This window comes from Epinephelus fuscoguttatus, linkage group LG16 (genome assembly GCF_011397635.1).
Source record: "Epinephelus fuscoguttatus linkage group LG16, E.fuscoguttatus.final_Chr_v1".
NCBI lineage: Eukaryota > Metazoa > Chordata > Actinopteri > Perciformes > Serranidae > Epinephelus > Epinephelus fuscoguttatus.
In genome coordinates this window covers 21,333,029-21,351,148 of record NC_064767.1, presented here as the reverse complement: position 1 = coordinate 21,351,148, position 18,120 = coordinate 21,333,029, and the positions used below count along the sequence as shown (strand labels likewise).

Here is an 18,120-nt window from a genome sequence, read left to right as displayed (position 1 = left end):
GTATTTTGGTGCTCAGTGCAGAGCGCACGGTGCACAGGTAGGAGGAGAGGTGCAAAGAGGTGGGCAAAGCAAGTTGTTGGTGTTTTGGTGGAAAATATGTCATGGAGAACAGGAGAATAGACATTTATTTCTGTCACTCAGCTGCCAGTTTGGTGATTTTGTCAACAACAGCAAACTATATACTTGGTGCGTATGTGCAAAAATTACGCAATAATGCCAAAAAAACATGAATAAACTATTCTAATTAAAGACTCTCCAGTCATTAGATCACTTTGCATTCATCTACAAATTAATATGAGTATTGGAAATTACTTAATACTGTATGAAAGCTTCTCTTTCAGTTCATTAAATCCCTGTAGCCAGCTGAGGACATCAAGCAACAAACATCAAGCAACAAACAGCAACATCCAATTTGAGCAGTGCTGCACCGAGTGCGGTGCCATTACGTGCAGCTTCCACTGTGTTTACCTTGATTAAATTACATGCAAGTGACACCGGACTGCTATAGAATAACCACACACACCTCTACACACATGTGGTTGGTATAATTACCAGAGCTCGTGAATCCTGCACGTCACAGTCTCCTTTACAACTTTTAAAGAATGCTACAACGTGAAATTTTCCGAGTTACGACTGAAAGACCCTTGGACTGATGCGACCATTTAAACAGCTTCACCAAACTTTTTTTTTTTTTATTATGTGCTTCTATCATTGTACTAATTAATTGTTATAAAAAACCCACATCATCTACCTCTGGCTGCAGATTTGTGGTGCTGCGTGTTCACATCACAGCACGCTGCACCTTCAGACAGCAATATAATTTCCTGGAGAAGCATTCTTCCATTTGTTGAGCTATTGTCATCGTGCATCACCATGATTTGCTCAGCTGTTTCAGAGCAACAAGACCAGATATGAATGGCTGAGATTGTACTTAATGATCACCACTCCCTCTGATCTATGTTTGCCCTTACCCAGCCAGTTTACACTTTGCCCTGCTGCATGTACATGAACCAAATTAGCAGGTCTTTGCACCCAAGACCTACTGCTTTGATTTTCTCATAGTGCCTGCTGGCCTTTAAACACACTTCACATACATATACCTCCATATTGTCTTTTTTCTCAGACACCCACACACTCTTCCTTTTCGTCTGTCTCTGTCTTACACCTACATACACACTGCTACTGCAGGACGATTGGACTTAAAAGTCCTTTCACAGCTTCCTTTCTATAACATGCAGCCTGGTAGATGTTTTACTGTGACATATAATTTTCCATGTGCTGGAAGGCCACATAAACACAGAGCCATATGTCGTTGGAAAAGGCCTAAATTAGACTCTTTGATAGAACAAAACCTCACTGAGAAAGACTTCCTGAAAGACTGAATTCTGTAAAATGTAGTTTTGTACAAATGTTTAAATTCACGGTAAAACGATTACATCTAAAAAAGTAAGTAAATAAGTGAGTAGGATGATAGTACATTCTTCACATCATGATGTAGTACACTAAGGTACGCTTAATCTCTGCAGCACGTGACCAAAAAATTTCATATCAAAAGTTTCCGTCTGTGGCAACAAGACCCCACAGGAGTGTGCTGAATTACTCCTGATGATCAAACGTGATAATGTGATAAAGGTTGTGGGCGACAGGTAGACAGTCTGCCAGTCGACATTCTGGCTTGATTGTGGTTTCACTTATCAGATTTGTTGAAACACTTGCTCACACATAAGCACTTAGCTCCAGCATACAGGTGGTATCCCTCTCTGGTGAAGTTGTCATCTTAAAACTTGTTTGCCAGCTTGGAAAAGCTGTTGACAGAGGAAAAGGAAACATTATTTTGCTGCTGGTTGGCTTCTGCCATCTAAAAACCCACAGGCTGGCACATCTATTTACAAACTTACATGCTTTTAGCACTTGGCTACAAAACAGATCGAACCAATGACAGAAAGTTTTTGTTAGAGGCATAGAAAGAGACGTTCCATGGAAAGAAAAACTACACACACTACATTAATGTGCCTAAAACAGAGCATAATTTCAGAGAGGAAAAGAACAGGGTTTCCCTCGCAACCACTAACCAACTATTTATGCTATTCTCAACAAGAATGTGACTGATGTTACTCTATTTCCATTCCCCAGAGTCAATTTTCTAATCTGTCCAAATGATCTGTGGCATCTGCCAATTCTAATTACATGGTAATCAAGCTCAACCTGTTTCTTGTAAATACTAAATTTAAGCTACCGCATTTACATTATGTCTGAATGTTGCCTTTAGAGCTGCATCTGCTGTCAATCTTTGACATGTTATGTTTTAGTGGGTTGGATCATTTGTGACACTGATTTCGGGGAGAATGAAAGTGAAGAATATTTTCTGTTCAGACTCCATCTGCTAACTCTCTAACGCCCATCATCATTACATTTATCATCACCATCATTGAGTTAAATTACAGGGACAATGTTTCCATTTCCCTTTTTGACCAACATTGTTATTTTACTGTGTAATTTTGCCACTGAACTACGTATACATATAGAGTACTGTATGGGAGTAAAACACCCTGACTGCCTGTGTGTGTATGTGTGCACATAAAGTGTGTGTGGCCAGTTTCTTGGAATTTATTTTCAGGTTTTTGTGGAAATCCCAAACTGTGTGAAATCCACAAACTGCACCCCAAGGTTTAAACAGAGCGTGTCACTGTGCATTTTGAGGATCCCTTGGCTGGGTCCTGTGTTTGTCCTGATAAGTTAAACAGTGGGAGTTAGGATCTAGTTTGTGGCCTTTACCATGCCGATAGAGGCGGAAGTGGTTTCGATGTGATCTTTTTCATACATACACATGGTGACCAGTATGGGAGCAGGGCTACAATCTACCAAAACCAACACAGAGACAGATTGGGTTAGGCTGCAATCTGGTCTCTACCATTTCGGTCATCCTTCTCCTCGCCCTTCTTTTTTTGGTTTTTCTCTCTTTCCCCCGCTTTCTGTGGTTTTGGTTGTGTTTATTTCAATGCTGCAAGTTTGCAGTTTGCCCTTTGTTTTAAGAAAACACTGAAGCCATAGTTTGTTCTATGTGTTTTCACATACTGCCACCCGTTTGCTTTCACCAAATCTTAAGCGTTTTTCCACCATCTTGTATGTTGTTTGGAGATTATCTGGTTTTAAACAACAAATGAAAGTCTTTTGTTTTGTTGCCACAGATTTGGCCTCGTTTGCTCACCCAGGGTGGCGGACTACACACAATGTTGTTTTTGTTGTGCCTAAAGCAACAGAATGGTGGTAATGGGGTGTGACAGATCCCTAAAGTAGATGTTGGTGGTGCTGCTTGACAGATAGGAGCTTTTTATTGTTGGTTTGATGCTAAAATAGAGAAAGCACATTCATGTGAAAGGAATAGAAGGCCTTGCATGAGAGTGTGCTGTTTTGCTTGATAAAATCTGCTAATGCCTTTGTGACTATGTTGGGTGGCCCCGAAAAAGTGCACACAAAATATAATGCCCATGCCTCTTTCTATTTAGCCTCTTAATTTTTGTCAGCATGGTTTCTAAATCTACCTCATCTTCTCCTCCCTCTTCAGGCACAGGACCGATCCATATGAACAGTGTACAGTGTATGGGGACAGAGCGCTCCATCCTAGACTGCTACTACCAGGAAGTTCCATTGTGGACGTTCAAACACAGCCAGGACGCCTCAGTACGCTGTAATGTCCCTAAAACCGGCATAGAGAACACGGTATGAAAACTGACAGAAGACTTACGCTTATCAGCTCTCACTGATAACACAGCTAATCCCTTCAATCTGATGGATTCTCAGGTGCGGCTTGTTGGAGGTAGAGTCCCGTCAGAAGGCCGTGTGGAAGTGTTGATGGAGGTTGGGGGTCGTAAGCGCTGGGGCTCTGTCTGTAGTGAGAACTGGGGCATCAACGAGGCCATGGTGTTATGCAGACAGCTCGGCCTGGGCTTTGCAGCCAGCGCTCATCAGGTAACAACCTCCCTGACCAAAGTTACATTCATAACTGACAAGGTGATGATAGCAAGCCTGTCACTTTGATCTCTGATTGTAGGGCCACCCCTTAATCTTAAAACTTTTCTCAAAGTCTGATCATCAGTGTCTTAAATGATGGGCATGATGTCACAAACAATGACACACTCCCATCTCTAAACCAATTAGTGTAATTTTGAAAATGTCAGACTGGAGTGTTCAGAGGCATCATTCCTTCAAGATTTGTCAAAATCCCATCAGCAGTGTCTTGAGTTATTGATGAAAGAACAAACAAACAGATGTTTAAACAAATGAACTCATGGAGGCTAATCCATAGTCACAGCCCCTGTATTCACTGTGGTGGACAATGAGCTATGATGCTGCTCTTTGATAGAAAACCTGACAAGCTTTCTATGCCCTCTGACCCCACCCCCTTGCCCTTCCTTTGACAGGAGACCTGGTACTGGCCAGGTGACTCATCTGCAGGTGATGTGATTCTTAGTGGAACTCACTGTGTGGGCACAGAGCTTTCAATTCAACAGTGTCGCCGCAACAACCATGTTCATTGTCCTCGAGGAGGCGGAACTAAGGCTGCTGGGGTCAGCTGTTCAGACAGTAAGTCGATCCGTCTTCCTCTAGTCGCCCATCTTCTCCTCTGCTTCTAAATCTGGTTGAATTCTAACGTAATCTTTCACGTCTGACCTGCTTCAGCGGCACCTGACCTCGTTTTGGATTCCCAGCTGGTCCAGGAGACAGCCTACCTGGAGGACCGACCGCTCCACTTGCTGACCTGCGCCAACGAGGAGAACTGTCTGTCCTCGTCTGCTGCCAGGATGAACTGGCCTTATGGACACAGACGCCTGCTGCGCTTCTCCTCCCGCATCATGAACCTGGGTCGATCTGACTTTAGACCCAAAGCAACAAGAGAGAGTTGGACATGGCACCAGTGTCACAGGTAGAGCATCCCTGACGACTGAATAGAGGTGTTGCAGTACTTAGGGTGTTGCAATGGAAAGAACTATTTAAACACTTACTATATGTGAGATGTTGTGGTTGAGCTTGTGGTAACTTTAAGTGTTTTTTGAGAAAGCTGTGGTCTTGAGTGTCCTGGATACAGGTGAGCTGTGGTTTGTAGAGGCAGACGAAAATATTCTGACAAACACCTGTTCCTCGTACAAAATTGCCTGTACGTGCATAAATGACACAGATCCTTCAATGCTGAGCAATTTGAGATATATTTAATTTAATTGCATTCAATTGCTACCAGCAGAGAAAACATGCTGACGTGATCTGTGTGCCAGGGCCCATATGGTTTGACAGGGGGGCTGCAGGTTGCGTGCAACATAGGCATTAAACACAAGAGCCCTTTGTCTGTCACTGAGCCTCAGCAGCATTCTGTCCATGAGTTGTAAATAGATTAAATATTGCCCGCAGGTCTACTCTTAACAAATTAACTCTGCTGCTAAGTTTGCCCCGCTCAGTCAGCGAGTTAGTTTTGTCAGATGACGAGAGCACTTTCAGGCAAGTCATCATGAGAGAAGAAGGAGTCATTTGAGGCCCACAGTATTGGCTGTGTGTCATGTGTCCCAGTAAGTTACGGGTGGCCTCAAACAGTGTTGTCATCTCTCCAGATTCATTAGCCACCCTGCAGCATGTGTCTGTGGAAATGATGGCTGAACCAGTTACCACAGGTCTGGCATTATACAAAGCACAGGGTAGCCAATGCACGGTCAGGTCCGTTTCAGTTTGTTACAACAACACATCAGCGCTATGCATGTGTGTTTCAAAGCCCTCCATTCACTCAGAATGAGTAAACAGCTCAACCAAGCTGGCGCTTAAACAAGCTTCTGTGAGAGGTGTTACGGTGACACCCCACGCTCATGTTCAAGCAGTGAGGTCATTAGGCTACAAGCCATAGGGAGCTAGTGTTCATCTAGCGTAAATGCACACACTCATAGATGTACAGAAACACACACGTACGCACTCTCACCTGGACTTTCCCTCCTGTCCTCCCAGGCACTACCACAGTATCGAGGTGTTCACACATTACGACCTGCTGACTCTGAATGGCACGAAGGTTGCCGAGGGACACAAGGCCAGTTTCTGTCTGGAGGACACGTACTGCCCCGACGGTAATGTTCACCACTATTCATGAGCCCCAGTAAAATACTCTTTCCCATTAGTGACAGGAAATTAATATCAATATTTCAGCTACAGCTATTTGGATTTTTACTTTGTGGTTAATGTGTTAGATCACTGCTGTTGTTGTTCGTTCACTCTCCATTTACTTGTTATATCATGGATGAAATGGCTCAGATGAAAAAGGAGCGTTCATATGTAGTCTGACGCAATTCAGGAAGCTAAAGGCTCTTAAAAATACCAGGGAGTGCCGAGCATTAAATGAGCTTTGATGCTGTGATTGATAATGTTGGTGGTGTGTGTGTATGTGTGCTAGGACTCCAGAAGCGCTTCTCCTGCTATAACATGGGTGATCAGGGTATCTCTGTGGGCTGTTGGGATACGTATCGCCACGATATCGACTGTCAGTGGGTTGATGTGACGGATGTTCGGCCAGGAGACTACATCTTTCAGGTCAGAAGTCATTTTATCTTTCTCACTGCTCCCCATTTGCAGTTTGGGTACATTTCAATTTTTTTTTTCATGTCACAAAAATCAAACACCATTAACTTTGTGTTTAAAGGAATAGTTCAGCATTATGGAAAGTATGATCATTTTGCTCTCTTGCAAAGAGTTAGATGAGAAGATCTATGCCACTCACGTATCTGTATGGTAAATATGAAGAGTGTTAGCTTAGCCAGTTAGCCTAGCTTAGCACTACAAACAACTTAACACTGGTTGCTCGCCAACATTATGGGTGAGACAATACTCCAACTGCACCCAGCCAAGAAAGAGTCCGACACATCATCTCCCATAAAACCATGACTTGATGTCTTACACTTGTGTATTTGTACAGATTAAACAAACAAAACATAATGTGCTAATTGGTAAGCTTTAGATGGTTAATTGGTAAATGGACTGCACTTGTATAGCACTTTTCTAGTCTTCCAACCACTCAAGGAGCTTTTACACTACATGTCACAGTCACACACAGTCACGCACTGGTGGCTAAGGCAACCATACATGGTGCCACCTGCTACTCAGTGACCATTCACACACTCTCACACACTGATTTGGGAGCAATTTGGGGTTCAGAATCATGCCCAAGGACATTTCAATATGGGGACTGGAGGAGCTGGGGATGGAACCACCGATCTTCCAATTGGTGGTACGACCCACTCTACCTGGTGCTGGTTTGAATTTTGTAACCTTTGAACAGAGGCAGGCTAGCTGTTCCCTCTGTTTCCAGTTTAAGCTAAGCTAACTGACTGCTGGCTGTAGCTTTATGTAGTGTACGGGTACGAAAGCAGTATTAATCTTGTCATCTAACTCTACAAACATCAGAACTGAATGTACAAGCTATACATATTTTCCCAAGTGTTTATCTATTCTTCTAAAGAAAAACTTAACCCCCCAAATGACCATTTCTTTCCAACAGTTTTTTTTGTTTGTTTTGTTTGTTTTTGTTTGTTTTTGCATGCCTCCAATGAATGAAGAATTCAAAAACTGAAAATTCTTGATAAATTAAAGTAATTGTTGAACCACAGCAAAACTGTATCTAGACATTGCTTGTTGCTCACATATGTCCTCTTAAAAGCCAGACTCCATTGACAAAAAGTGTCATTTTACCTTGCTGAACACTGGAGCTGCTGGTTTACCACTGCCTCGATCAGTTCATTTTTTTGTGTGTTATTGTGTGACTGGTGAGTCTGAGCTAAACATTTAAAACATCAAAGTCACACAATAACACAAACAAACTAAGTGATCGAGGCAGCGGTAGACCAGCAGCTCTCATGTTCAGCGAGGTAAAATTACAGTTTTTGTTAATGGAGTCTGGCTTTGAAGGAAGCATATATTAGTTTCACTTTCAGTTCAGTTGCCCATTGGAAAGGACTCTCTGTTTGAGAAGTAAGCATACAACTGAATAAACGAGACTTGGATTATATTGCACACGTTATGTAAGTGCATGTAAACGGATGTTTTGATATAGTTTGGGTGTTGTTAAACCTGGACCTCTTTGACTTCAATTCATCAAGAATTTTGTCAGTTTTTGGATTCTTCGTTCACCTGAGGTATGTGTGTAAGTGAGTAATTACTCACTTACACACATACCTCAGGTGAACATGTAAGTGAGTAATTGGAATACAGTTTTGGGGGGGTGAAGTATTCCTTTCAGGTCGGAGATTTAGTTAATGAGAAAGGGGTTCACAGGATCTTAAGGTGGACTTCCTTATGATTCTTTCGGGTTTCCGTCTATTTCAGTAATACCTCTCGACCTCCCTCATTACAGTCATCACCTCTCCACTCCTCTGTCTGTCATTACATTGACCCAGGTCAATCAGTCGACTCATTGTGGCTGCTAGACTAAAACACATCAAGGGCTCCGTCTGCCATTATCGTCCATTTCCAGTTCAGACTACTGATCCCACCATGTACGCAGCAGTCCTCAGATCTCATGCTGCCAATTACCTCCCAGCTGCGGTGGATTGGTTACAGTGTAACTCAATGTCTGATAATTACTGCTGTCACCCAGTTTGTCTGAGAGGTCACTCTCAATCTTTGTAATTACACTTCTCTGCTCCCTATTGAAGATGGATTTATTTAATTTACTCGCAATAGATGTGACAGACATATATATAAACGCATGTGCTGACTGGATGTATTTTAAGCATGTGGCGTGGGGCGTAATTATAAAGCCGTACATTGCTACAGTACAATGTGGAGGCGGAAAGAAGGAAGGAATGATAGAGGACAGAAATGGAGTTCAGATAAATGGGAGAAAGAAAATGGAAGAACTACTGAAGGTGAAAAGGTCAGGGCCAATTGGGGAGAAAAAGCACTTAAGGGGACAAAATTTAACTGAGAAGAACAAGAGAGAGAGAAGGGAAGACAGAAGCAGCCGAGCAGCAAGTTCGTTTTTCACCAAGGCTGCAGAATTGGAAAAATACAAGCATCTTTTACAGCAGCTCTCCGTCTCTCCGCTGTGTTCTTTCATTTATCTAGTAAAGTGCAGATGATGCCTGACTTTCCCGATGCTGGGATTTACAGAAAGATCCAGCAGGCCTACCCTTGAACCACCCACTGCTAATGAAACACACCAATTACCCAAATTAACTATTGCCTCCCTTTAGTCAAACAGCAGCTCGTCCCCTCTTCCATTAGGAACGGCTAATTTGCCTCCAAGGAATTCCTCCTGCCCTGTTTTTATTTTTATTGCCACTTTCTCACTGAGCAACACATTCTGCCACTGAAGCGGCCCTCTTCAGAAGCCCCATACACTCCGGTCCAACACTGTAATTTACCCCAGAAAAATTAAGAGACAGCTTTTGTGCATTCACAAAGTTTTTTAAAGTTTTCTGCCTTTTTTAGTGTAGTTTGCCTTCTTTCCCCCTGTAGCTGTTTGGAACATGTACTTAAAGTGGGTGTAGCAGTTTGCAGAGCAGCTATTAGAGTAAATGGCTTCTCAGTATTATCACCAGACCAGATTAAGAGAAAGGTTGTATCAGCAGTTATGGAGCTGCTCTGCAAATGACAGACTATTAGTATGGCAGCGCTCACAGTGAGGTTGATTTCAGACATATAAACATGCTTATGCATAAATACTCCGTTGCAACAGACTTCAATTTCAGGCTAATTCAGTGCTTATTCTTGCATACCTATGTTGGTGTGACAAGCAGTTCTCTCTGGGGACTACACTGTGGCATAACCACATTCCATCAACTTCAGCTGTAAAGTTGCGTAACCTCTTACGCAGCTAATTATCATGTTTCGTGTGGGCTGGAGTGTCTTTGTTACATGTTCTCATACAAGTTATAAAGTATTTTACGATTAGCTTTACTTGAAGATCTACCAGAGTGTTTTGTGCTTTGCATAAACACATGGTAAAAGTAAGTGTTTTCACCGCTGCATGTTTTTCAGAACATACGCTCAGCTGTAGGCTATAACGTGAACATCATTCAACTTTAGGTCCACAAGAAAGTATTTATCTTTCCAAATAGGAATACAGTATGGAAAAGTCATCCAGCTTTTTATAGATGAGAAAGGGATTGACTATAAAAACAATACCAGCCATGAGTGCTGTTTAATAACAGGCCCTCTAACAATTTTACATCCAACTGCTCTTTATTTCAAATGGCTTTCTCAGTGTGTAGTGAGAGGAGACTCGCTCCTTGTTTGACCACGTGCCGGGCCGGCTGGAGATATACTATTAGATGAAACTGAGAACAGCAAAGTGATAAATTTTCCCTGTTTTCTAGTAAATGTTCGTCCCAATGATGAAATATGCAGCTGCGAGTCGTAAGATCAAAACATTGTGATATTGAATCGGTGCTTACGTTAACAGAGGCTGTATGTGATTGTGTCATTTCACAGGTGGAGGTTAACCCCTCGATGGACATGGCTGAGTCTGACTTTATGAACAATGTCATGAGATGTCGGTGCAAATATGACGGCCACAGAGCTTACATGTATGGATGTCATGCGGGTAAGGAAAGAAAATCCCTTCATCTTAATTTCTCCCCTCCTCTGTCACTAGGGCTGGGTATTGCTACTCAGTGTCTTTAAGGTATTGACTGAAATAACCCACAACTTTGTATTATTAAAATGTCCCTAGGCAATCAACACCTATGTTTGATCTCCCCACAATGGACAGTGGGTTCGCACGAGCTAATGCAGCAGCAGCGGCTAACATGCCACACAAGTTCTTTAATGGTCCCAACAAACTTACACCAAAACCAAAATGACTCTGTTGTTACACCTATTAATAACCGTTAGGTAACGTTAGCAGAATGATGCTAACAGTTAGCCCTGTCACTGTGTGTGGACGGGTGGACTCCCACAACTATCCCTGGCTCAGAGCTCAATGCTTGACAGTTCAGTGAGCTGAGATGCCACCCAAATGTTCGAAAGTATGGCTATGTTACACATCACTCTCATCATATTATGGGTATCGAATAAGTACTCTATCGGCATTGGCATCACTTTAACGATACGATACCTAGCCCACTCCATCAATGATTGTTACGCTCTTTCCTCCTTTATAGGTGACGCATACAGCGCAGAGATCGAGGACCTGTTTGAACACCAGAGGCAAATCACCAACAACTTTGTGTAGCCCATCCCAGGGCCCAGCGCGAAGGCCTTCCAGTGGGGCCCAGAGACTACTCAGGGTGGGCTGAGGTCGATGGCCCCAGGCCCTTGGGACCTTAGGACCCACAATAACAGACAACACACAAAATGGCGCCTGTTCACCTCCTTGGCAGATGTGGATAAAACACTCACAAGCACATCATATCACAGCAGCGACCATTGCAGAGACTTCATTGACAACAAGAGTGGAACAGGTGCCAGACGGCTCAACATGTTTTTAACTCTAGTTAAGTAAGAAGATATTGGATATGGATTCAAACTATACTGAATTTTGTGAATGTGGACGACTAGTAACTTAAGGTAGTTATTCAAAAACGTATACGCATGAAAGTAATGTCGCTATAACTAATCTGTCACTAAGACAATGAGGAAGCTGTCGGGAAATCTCACTCCCAAAATAGAAGATATGGAAAAATGAGAAAAATAATAATATTGTGAATTTGTGTAATTTCTGTTGCAAATGGTTGGATTAATGCACATGCAGCAAAAAGTACTATAATTTGCTCTGTTGGCATTATTTTACCCAGATTCTTTACTTGTTGAATTTTGTAACTGTTGAGCTTTTACATTACTTCAATATTGGTGCTCTCTAACAATACTGTATGTCATTATATTAACCTCACTACGTTTCAGGTGAACAGTGTTGTACAATGCATTTTGGTTTTATTTTACAGTTAATGAGGTATTTTATCATTGCTTTGGTTTTAACAAAATCATTGTTTTATAAAAGTGTAGTCGTGCTACAGCGTTTTGCTTCTCATCTAGAATAGGTAAGAAGAGGTCAAATGATTTTTATGGAACAAAGCACTTTATCTTTTATACATCAGTATTCCAGTTTTGTCCATTTTTTTTAAAATCAGCCACCAATTTGACTTTTTAAGATGTATATCTAAAAACAGTTTGGACACATTTGAAATGAAATCAATGTGTTTTCTTTATATTCAATGACTATTTACATTGTAGATTCTCACTGAAGGCATCAAAACTATGAATGAACACATGCTCAGTAAAGAGTTATGTACTTAACAAAAAGGTGAAATAACTGAAAACATGTTTTATATTCTAGTTTCTTCAAAATAGCCACCCTTTGCTCTGATTACTGCTTTGCACACTCTTGGCATTCTCTCCATGAGCTTCAAGAGGTAGTCACCTGAAATGGTTTTCCAACAGTCTTGAAGGAGTTCCCAGAGGTGTTTAGCACTTGTTGGCCCCTTTGCCTTCACTCTGCGGTCCAGCTCACCCCAAACCATCTCGATTGGGCAGTTCAGGTCCGGTGACTGTGGAGGCCAGGTCATCTGCCGCAGCACTCCATCACTCTCCTTCTTGGTCAAATAGCCCTTACACAGCCTGGAGGTGTGTTTGGGGTCATTGTCCTGTTGAAAAATAAATGATCGTCCAACTAAACGTAAACCGGATGGGATGGCATGTCGCTGCAGGATGCTGTGGTAGCCATGCTGGTTCAGTGTGCCTTCAATTTTGAATAAATCCCCAACAGTGTCACCAGCAAAACACCCCCACACCATCACACCTCCTCCTCCATGCTTCACAGTGGGAACCAGCCATGTGGAATCCATCCGTTCACCTTCTCTCACAAAGACACGTTGGAACCAAAGATCTCAAATTTGGACTCATCAGACCAAAGCACAGATTTCCACTGGTCTAATGTCCATTCCTTGTGTTTCTTGGCCCAAACAAATCTCTTCTGCTTGTTGCCTCTCCTTAGCAGTGGTTTCCTAGCAGCTATTTGACCATGAAGGCCTGATTCGCGCAGTCTCCTCTTAACAGTTGTTCTAGAGATGGGTCTGCTGCTAGAACTCTGTGTGGCATTCATCTGGTCTCTGATCTGAGCTGCTGTTAACTTGCCATTTCTGAGGCTGGTGACTCGGATGAACTTATCCTCAGAAGCAGAGGTGACTCTTGGTCTTCCTTTCCTGGGTTGGTCCTCATGTGTGCCAGTTTCGTTGTAGCGCTTGATGGTTTTTGCGACTCCACTTGGGGACACATTTAAAGTTTTTGCAATTTTCCGGACTGACTGACCTTCATTTCTTAAAGTAATGATGGCCACTCGTTTTCTTTAGTTAGCTGATTGGTTCTTGCCATAATATGAATTTTAACAGTTGTCCAATAGGGCTGTCGGCTGTGTATTAACCTGACTTCTGCACAACACAACTGATGGTCCCAACCCCATTGATAAAGCAAGAAATTCCACTAATTAACCCTGATAAGGCACACCTGTGAAGTGGAAACCATTTCAGGTGACTACCTCTTGAAGCTCATGGAGAGAATGCCAAGAGTGTGCAAAGCAGTAATCAGAGCAAAGGGTGGCTATTTTGAAGAAACTAGAATATAAAACATGTTTTCAGTTATTTCACCTTTTTTGTTAAGTACATAACTCCACATGTGTTCATTCATAGTTTTGATGCCTTCAGTGAGAATCTACAATGTAAATAGTCATGAAAATAAAGAAAACGCATTGAATGAGAAGGTGTGTCCAAACTTTTGGCCTGTACTGTATATCTAAAAACACTTTATTGTGTTTTACATTTGAGAAAGTGAAATATAAGGTTTGTGTTTAGTTTTCATATTCAATGTACTATTTATGCTGTAACTTTATTTATTCATGGTTTTCACACATACACAGCATGCTCAGTAAAGAGTTTGTTAGCTAGCGCTTAATTAACAATACTGATTTTTTTTCTGACGTTATTAACCAGGAAGGAAAAACTGATTTCATACAGGGCATAATATTAGATCGTTCCCATGATACAGAAGAATAATTGTTGATTTATTTTTGTTATTAAAACAACTGTAACTGTACAGTTTTTCTCCTCCAGCCTCTGCGATGGGAGGGAGAAACCACAGTATTGTGGCAGGCAGGCAGGCTGGGTTTTGAGAGCGTATAAAAAGCCTTTTAATTACGTCTGTTTGGGTTAGACTTAAGGTTACAGTTAAGGTTAGGGCTACAGCGTGTGCTTTATAAAGAAACACCATGGAATTGTAACTTAGGGAATCACAGGGAGAGCGGGAATCCATCTTTACACAAGCTACGAGTCCGACTCTGAGTGATTCAGTGAGACAGTGATTTAAAGAAAGACTGAGGAAGTGAGACAGAAAGAGAAAGGGGGATGAAGTTCGGAGAAAGACTTATGCAGACATACAGTTTTTACTAGCAGAGCTGCCTTTTTGTAGGCAGCCATACAGAGACCACAAGCTGGCTTTTTCAGCTCCCCAACAAGAACAACATGTTTGTCTGGGAGAGAAAATAAACTCCTCAATTCACGCTTTGACACAGTAAACAGTGGCCTTATTTTTACTAAAGCCGGGCCTGCTCAAATATACTGTATCTCTCTTTACACTTGCTTCGCTAGCGTTTTAGCTCCACACCAAACAGTGATGCAACTCCTTGTGCTTTACAACATGGAACTTGTGTTAATCATGTTGTGTTACCCCATTAATGTGTTTGATGTGTTTGGCTTAATGTCTTAGTGGTTAAACCTGTTAAGCCGTGTTTTTTTCTAATGGCCAGTTTCCAGGACACGCTGTGGAAAGGACAAGTCACTCATAAAGACAACTGCAGACTGAATTAATTTCTTTAGCACATTGTTTCCCTCCTCGCAGGGATTTAATGATTTTGACCCCACAAAGAGGGTTCAGAAAAAACGAGTAGCTGTTTAGGAAAACTTTTTTGCCCCATTACTAAAAACTGAGGGAGATATAAATGTTAGCAGACATGAAAACTTCAATGAGTGTTTACTGATACGCTTTTCTGTTTGTTTGTGCTTGTGTACAGTTGCTATTGACATATTATGGTCTGTTCTGTGTTATTTAAAATTATATGCCATTCCATATTCTAAGTGGGTTCATATTCGCCACTCTCATATTACTGTATTGTACCCATGCTATAGGCGTAGCACTGGGACATTGTTTTCCATGGCCAGTTGTGTTTTACTTTTTGTCTATAAAGCCGAGAGTGTGAGCTACATGGTGCTTATCTACAATCATATTCATAGAAAGCTGTGCTCTCAGGGACTTTAACCTCATCTAAAGAGAAAAAAAAAATGTTTCAAGTGATGTGATTAGGGTTGCTTTTAGCTGTGATGCATACACTCATAAAAAAAGTACCCACATGTTTATTTTACAGGTAGAAATTGAAGTAATTAAGGTGATAAGCTTTGTTACGTGTTTTCCTCAAAGAAAGTTAGGATGACTGTGGATAGACACTGGCTGAATCAGAGGCAAATTTCAGTTCAAGACCAAATCGCAATCCATTCATTCATCATTACTGTGAATCAATAAAACTTCATCACATACTAAGCTGTCCTCCGCTTCCTGCCTCCTTCTTGCTGCTAATACATGACGCTGCAGAATGTTGTTGATGAGAAAGTGGCTCGATTTTTTTGTTCTGAATCAAGACGACAGTAGATTCTATATAATATGTTGTATTTTCACTCCACCTGCTCTGATACATGGGAGTCATTTGCGGGAAGATCTGATCTGTCCAAACTGATGCACTCTGGGCGCTTAATTTTTATGCACTTAAGGGCTGGTGGAATACTGGAACTTTATTTTACAAGGTTTCCCCTAAAATGCCTAGGCGGCCCAAAGACAACCCTTTCAAGCTGTTAGATTTTCAGTGACTTAATCCTTTGCAAACACTGCCCCTCATGGGAACCGAGAAATCGCCTAACTATTTCAGTAACAAAAATACACAAATGTGTCCAGGAATTAATGACTAAATTCAAGCATATCAACTCGGGGAGAAGCGGGGTGGAGTAATCAGCTATGTCTGGAAAGGAAATTTACTCTTAACAAAAGTTTGATTTGATCACAGCTGACAAGTCCACCCAGAAAGAAAACAGCGCAGCTGTGAAGTGGTCACTCACTGGGATGAAACAGCTGCTGTGCAAACAGGAAAGGAATACTTGAAAGCACCTGGCTGCACAGAGTGTACTCACACACGTTCAGCATCCTTTCATGCACTTTCAGCATACTGTATTCCTATAAACACACATGGAAGTGCACACACACTGTGAGCAAGTAGGGTGGACTTCACAGATTATCCGAACTAATATTGGGTCTTAAAGTCTTTTATTTAGTCTGACTTTTTTACCAGAGAAAATGCAAGTTAGAGATAAAGCCACTTGGTCTTTGCAGTTTGTCTTGTTCTGTGGAAACATGTCACTACCTTGGAAAGAGCTCAAATTATCTCATCACACTTGCAGACACTAGTATCTAGTGTCTGGGACTGGCTTTTAGAGAATGTGATTTTGTAAGATTACATCTCCAGCGCAGCGTGGACATCCAAAGTGAAACCCAAGCGAACCGAATCGCTCAGTCAAGATGAATCAGGACAGAAGAAAGAAAGCAATCTGGGGTTTAACAAAAAAGAGTTGAGGACATATGACCAAACTCTCACTCATAAACCCTCGGCTATGCAGTTCTCATTTTATCCTCACAGGCCCACTTCCTGTTTGCTGCACGTGTTTTTATTTGGGAGGCCCCCTTTGCCACCCCACCCTGACCTGATGGGGACCACAGTCGGCTCCACAATGGAGACTGTGTGCGCTCCCTGAATGACAGACCTGTCCATACAAGCTACAAGGAACCCCCTCCACCCCTTCACACACACACACACACACACACACACACACACACACACACACACACACACACACACACACACACAAACACACACACAACTGGAGTGCATGACAGGTTTTGCCATCATCTTTTTTGGAAGCGGTGTTCCATGGTTTTATACGGCAGACAGACATGACGAGGGATTTTTGTGATCAAACTTCAGATTACTGAGCAGGAATGTCTCTGCTGAAAGCCACATGGCTGCTTTCACAATAGGAACTGTTGTGCTGCCTTCATGATGACGTGCTTTTTATCAAGTTCAGGGTGTTGAGCTGCCGCTGTGTAATCTAAGAAACTGATGAGAGGGCTCATTAGTGTTTTCTCCCACTTAGAATTGATTGTTATTTTGCATGTTAACAGTATGTGAGCGTGTCTCCATGTGCTCATGGATCATAAGCAGACCACCTGATATGTGAGCCCTAACTCATCACCTGGGATTGTTAATATTTGCAGATAAGGAGAGGCTTTCCTGAATAATGAATGCATTTGCATAATTGTCCCATCCTGTTGAGTGAAAAACACATTATGAGACACATTCAATTTCCATGTCAGGCCCATTGAGAGCGTAAATGAACAGTCAGTGAGATATAATGACTTACAGAAACAAAGACGGCGCTTACAAATTAGTACAATGCCTTTTCATAGGTGCTTGTAAAATGTTATCTTCTTCTTTATGTGCTTACTGTATTGCTTGAGCATTGGAGTGAATGTGTGTGTGTGTGTGTGTGTGTGTGTGTGTGTGCGCGCGCGCTTGTGCACGTACTTACCCCCCACCACCCCGATCCTCTCCTCTCTAGTATGAGATTTATTGCAAAACAGCCCTGTGAGAGAGTACACATGCTCTGCCCAGTCTCTGTACTGCACCCTGACAATTACTGCTATATATACCGCTCCAAATGAGAGCCATGAACCGGCGTGATTATAGGGTGGAGCAGGAGCAAAGAGGGAGAGAGAGGGGGGGAACAAAAAAGTGAGGCGAGCTGAGAGAGAGAGAGAGAGAGGGAGAGGAGAAGGGCGACAGGCAATACAAGTGGAAGTGACTGAAGTCTGCTGTAAATTGTATTGTGCACTTTTCATAAATCACAGCGTGTGTGACACACTACGCTTTAGTCTGAATGGCTTCCTTTTTGAAATAGTGAAGTGGGAGAGATGAGATTAAAGGGATGGGAAGCATGCAGGGAATGAGCAGCATCCTCCTCGACTTTGAAGATGATGACCTCTGTCTGCATACTTCTCCTCGATAAA

General features: G+C 42.1%; 1 protein-coding gene across 1 annotated transcript in view; it reads left to right on the top strand.

Moving 5' to 3' along the window:
• The window catches only part of loxl4 (lysyl oxidase-like 4), a 28,853-nt gene extending 16,722 nt beyond the window's left edge, over positions 1-12,131 (top strand). The window contains exons 8-15 of the mRNA XM_049601341.1: positions 3,566-3,720; positions 3,802-3,969; positions 4,422-4,584; positions 4,681-4,924; positions 5,986-6,101; positions 6,425-6,561; positions 10,459-10,570; positions 11,130-12,131. Of these exons, the coding sequence (XP_049457298.1) occupies positions 3,566-3,720; positions 3,802-3,969; positions 4,422-4,584; positions 4,681-4,924; positions 5,986-6,101; positions 6,425-6,561; positions 10,459-10,570; positions 11,130-11,200 (1,166 nt within the window). The 3' untranslated portion in view covers positions 11,201-12,131. The remainder of the gene's footprint in view (positions 1-3,565; positions 3,721-3,801; positions 3,970-4,421; positions 4,585-4,680; positions 4,925-5,985; positions 6,102-6,424; positions 6,562-10,458; positions 10,571-11,129) is intronic.
• The last annotated feature ends 5,989 nt before the right edge of the window (positions 12,132-18,120 follow it).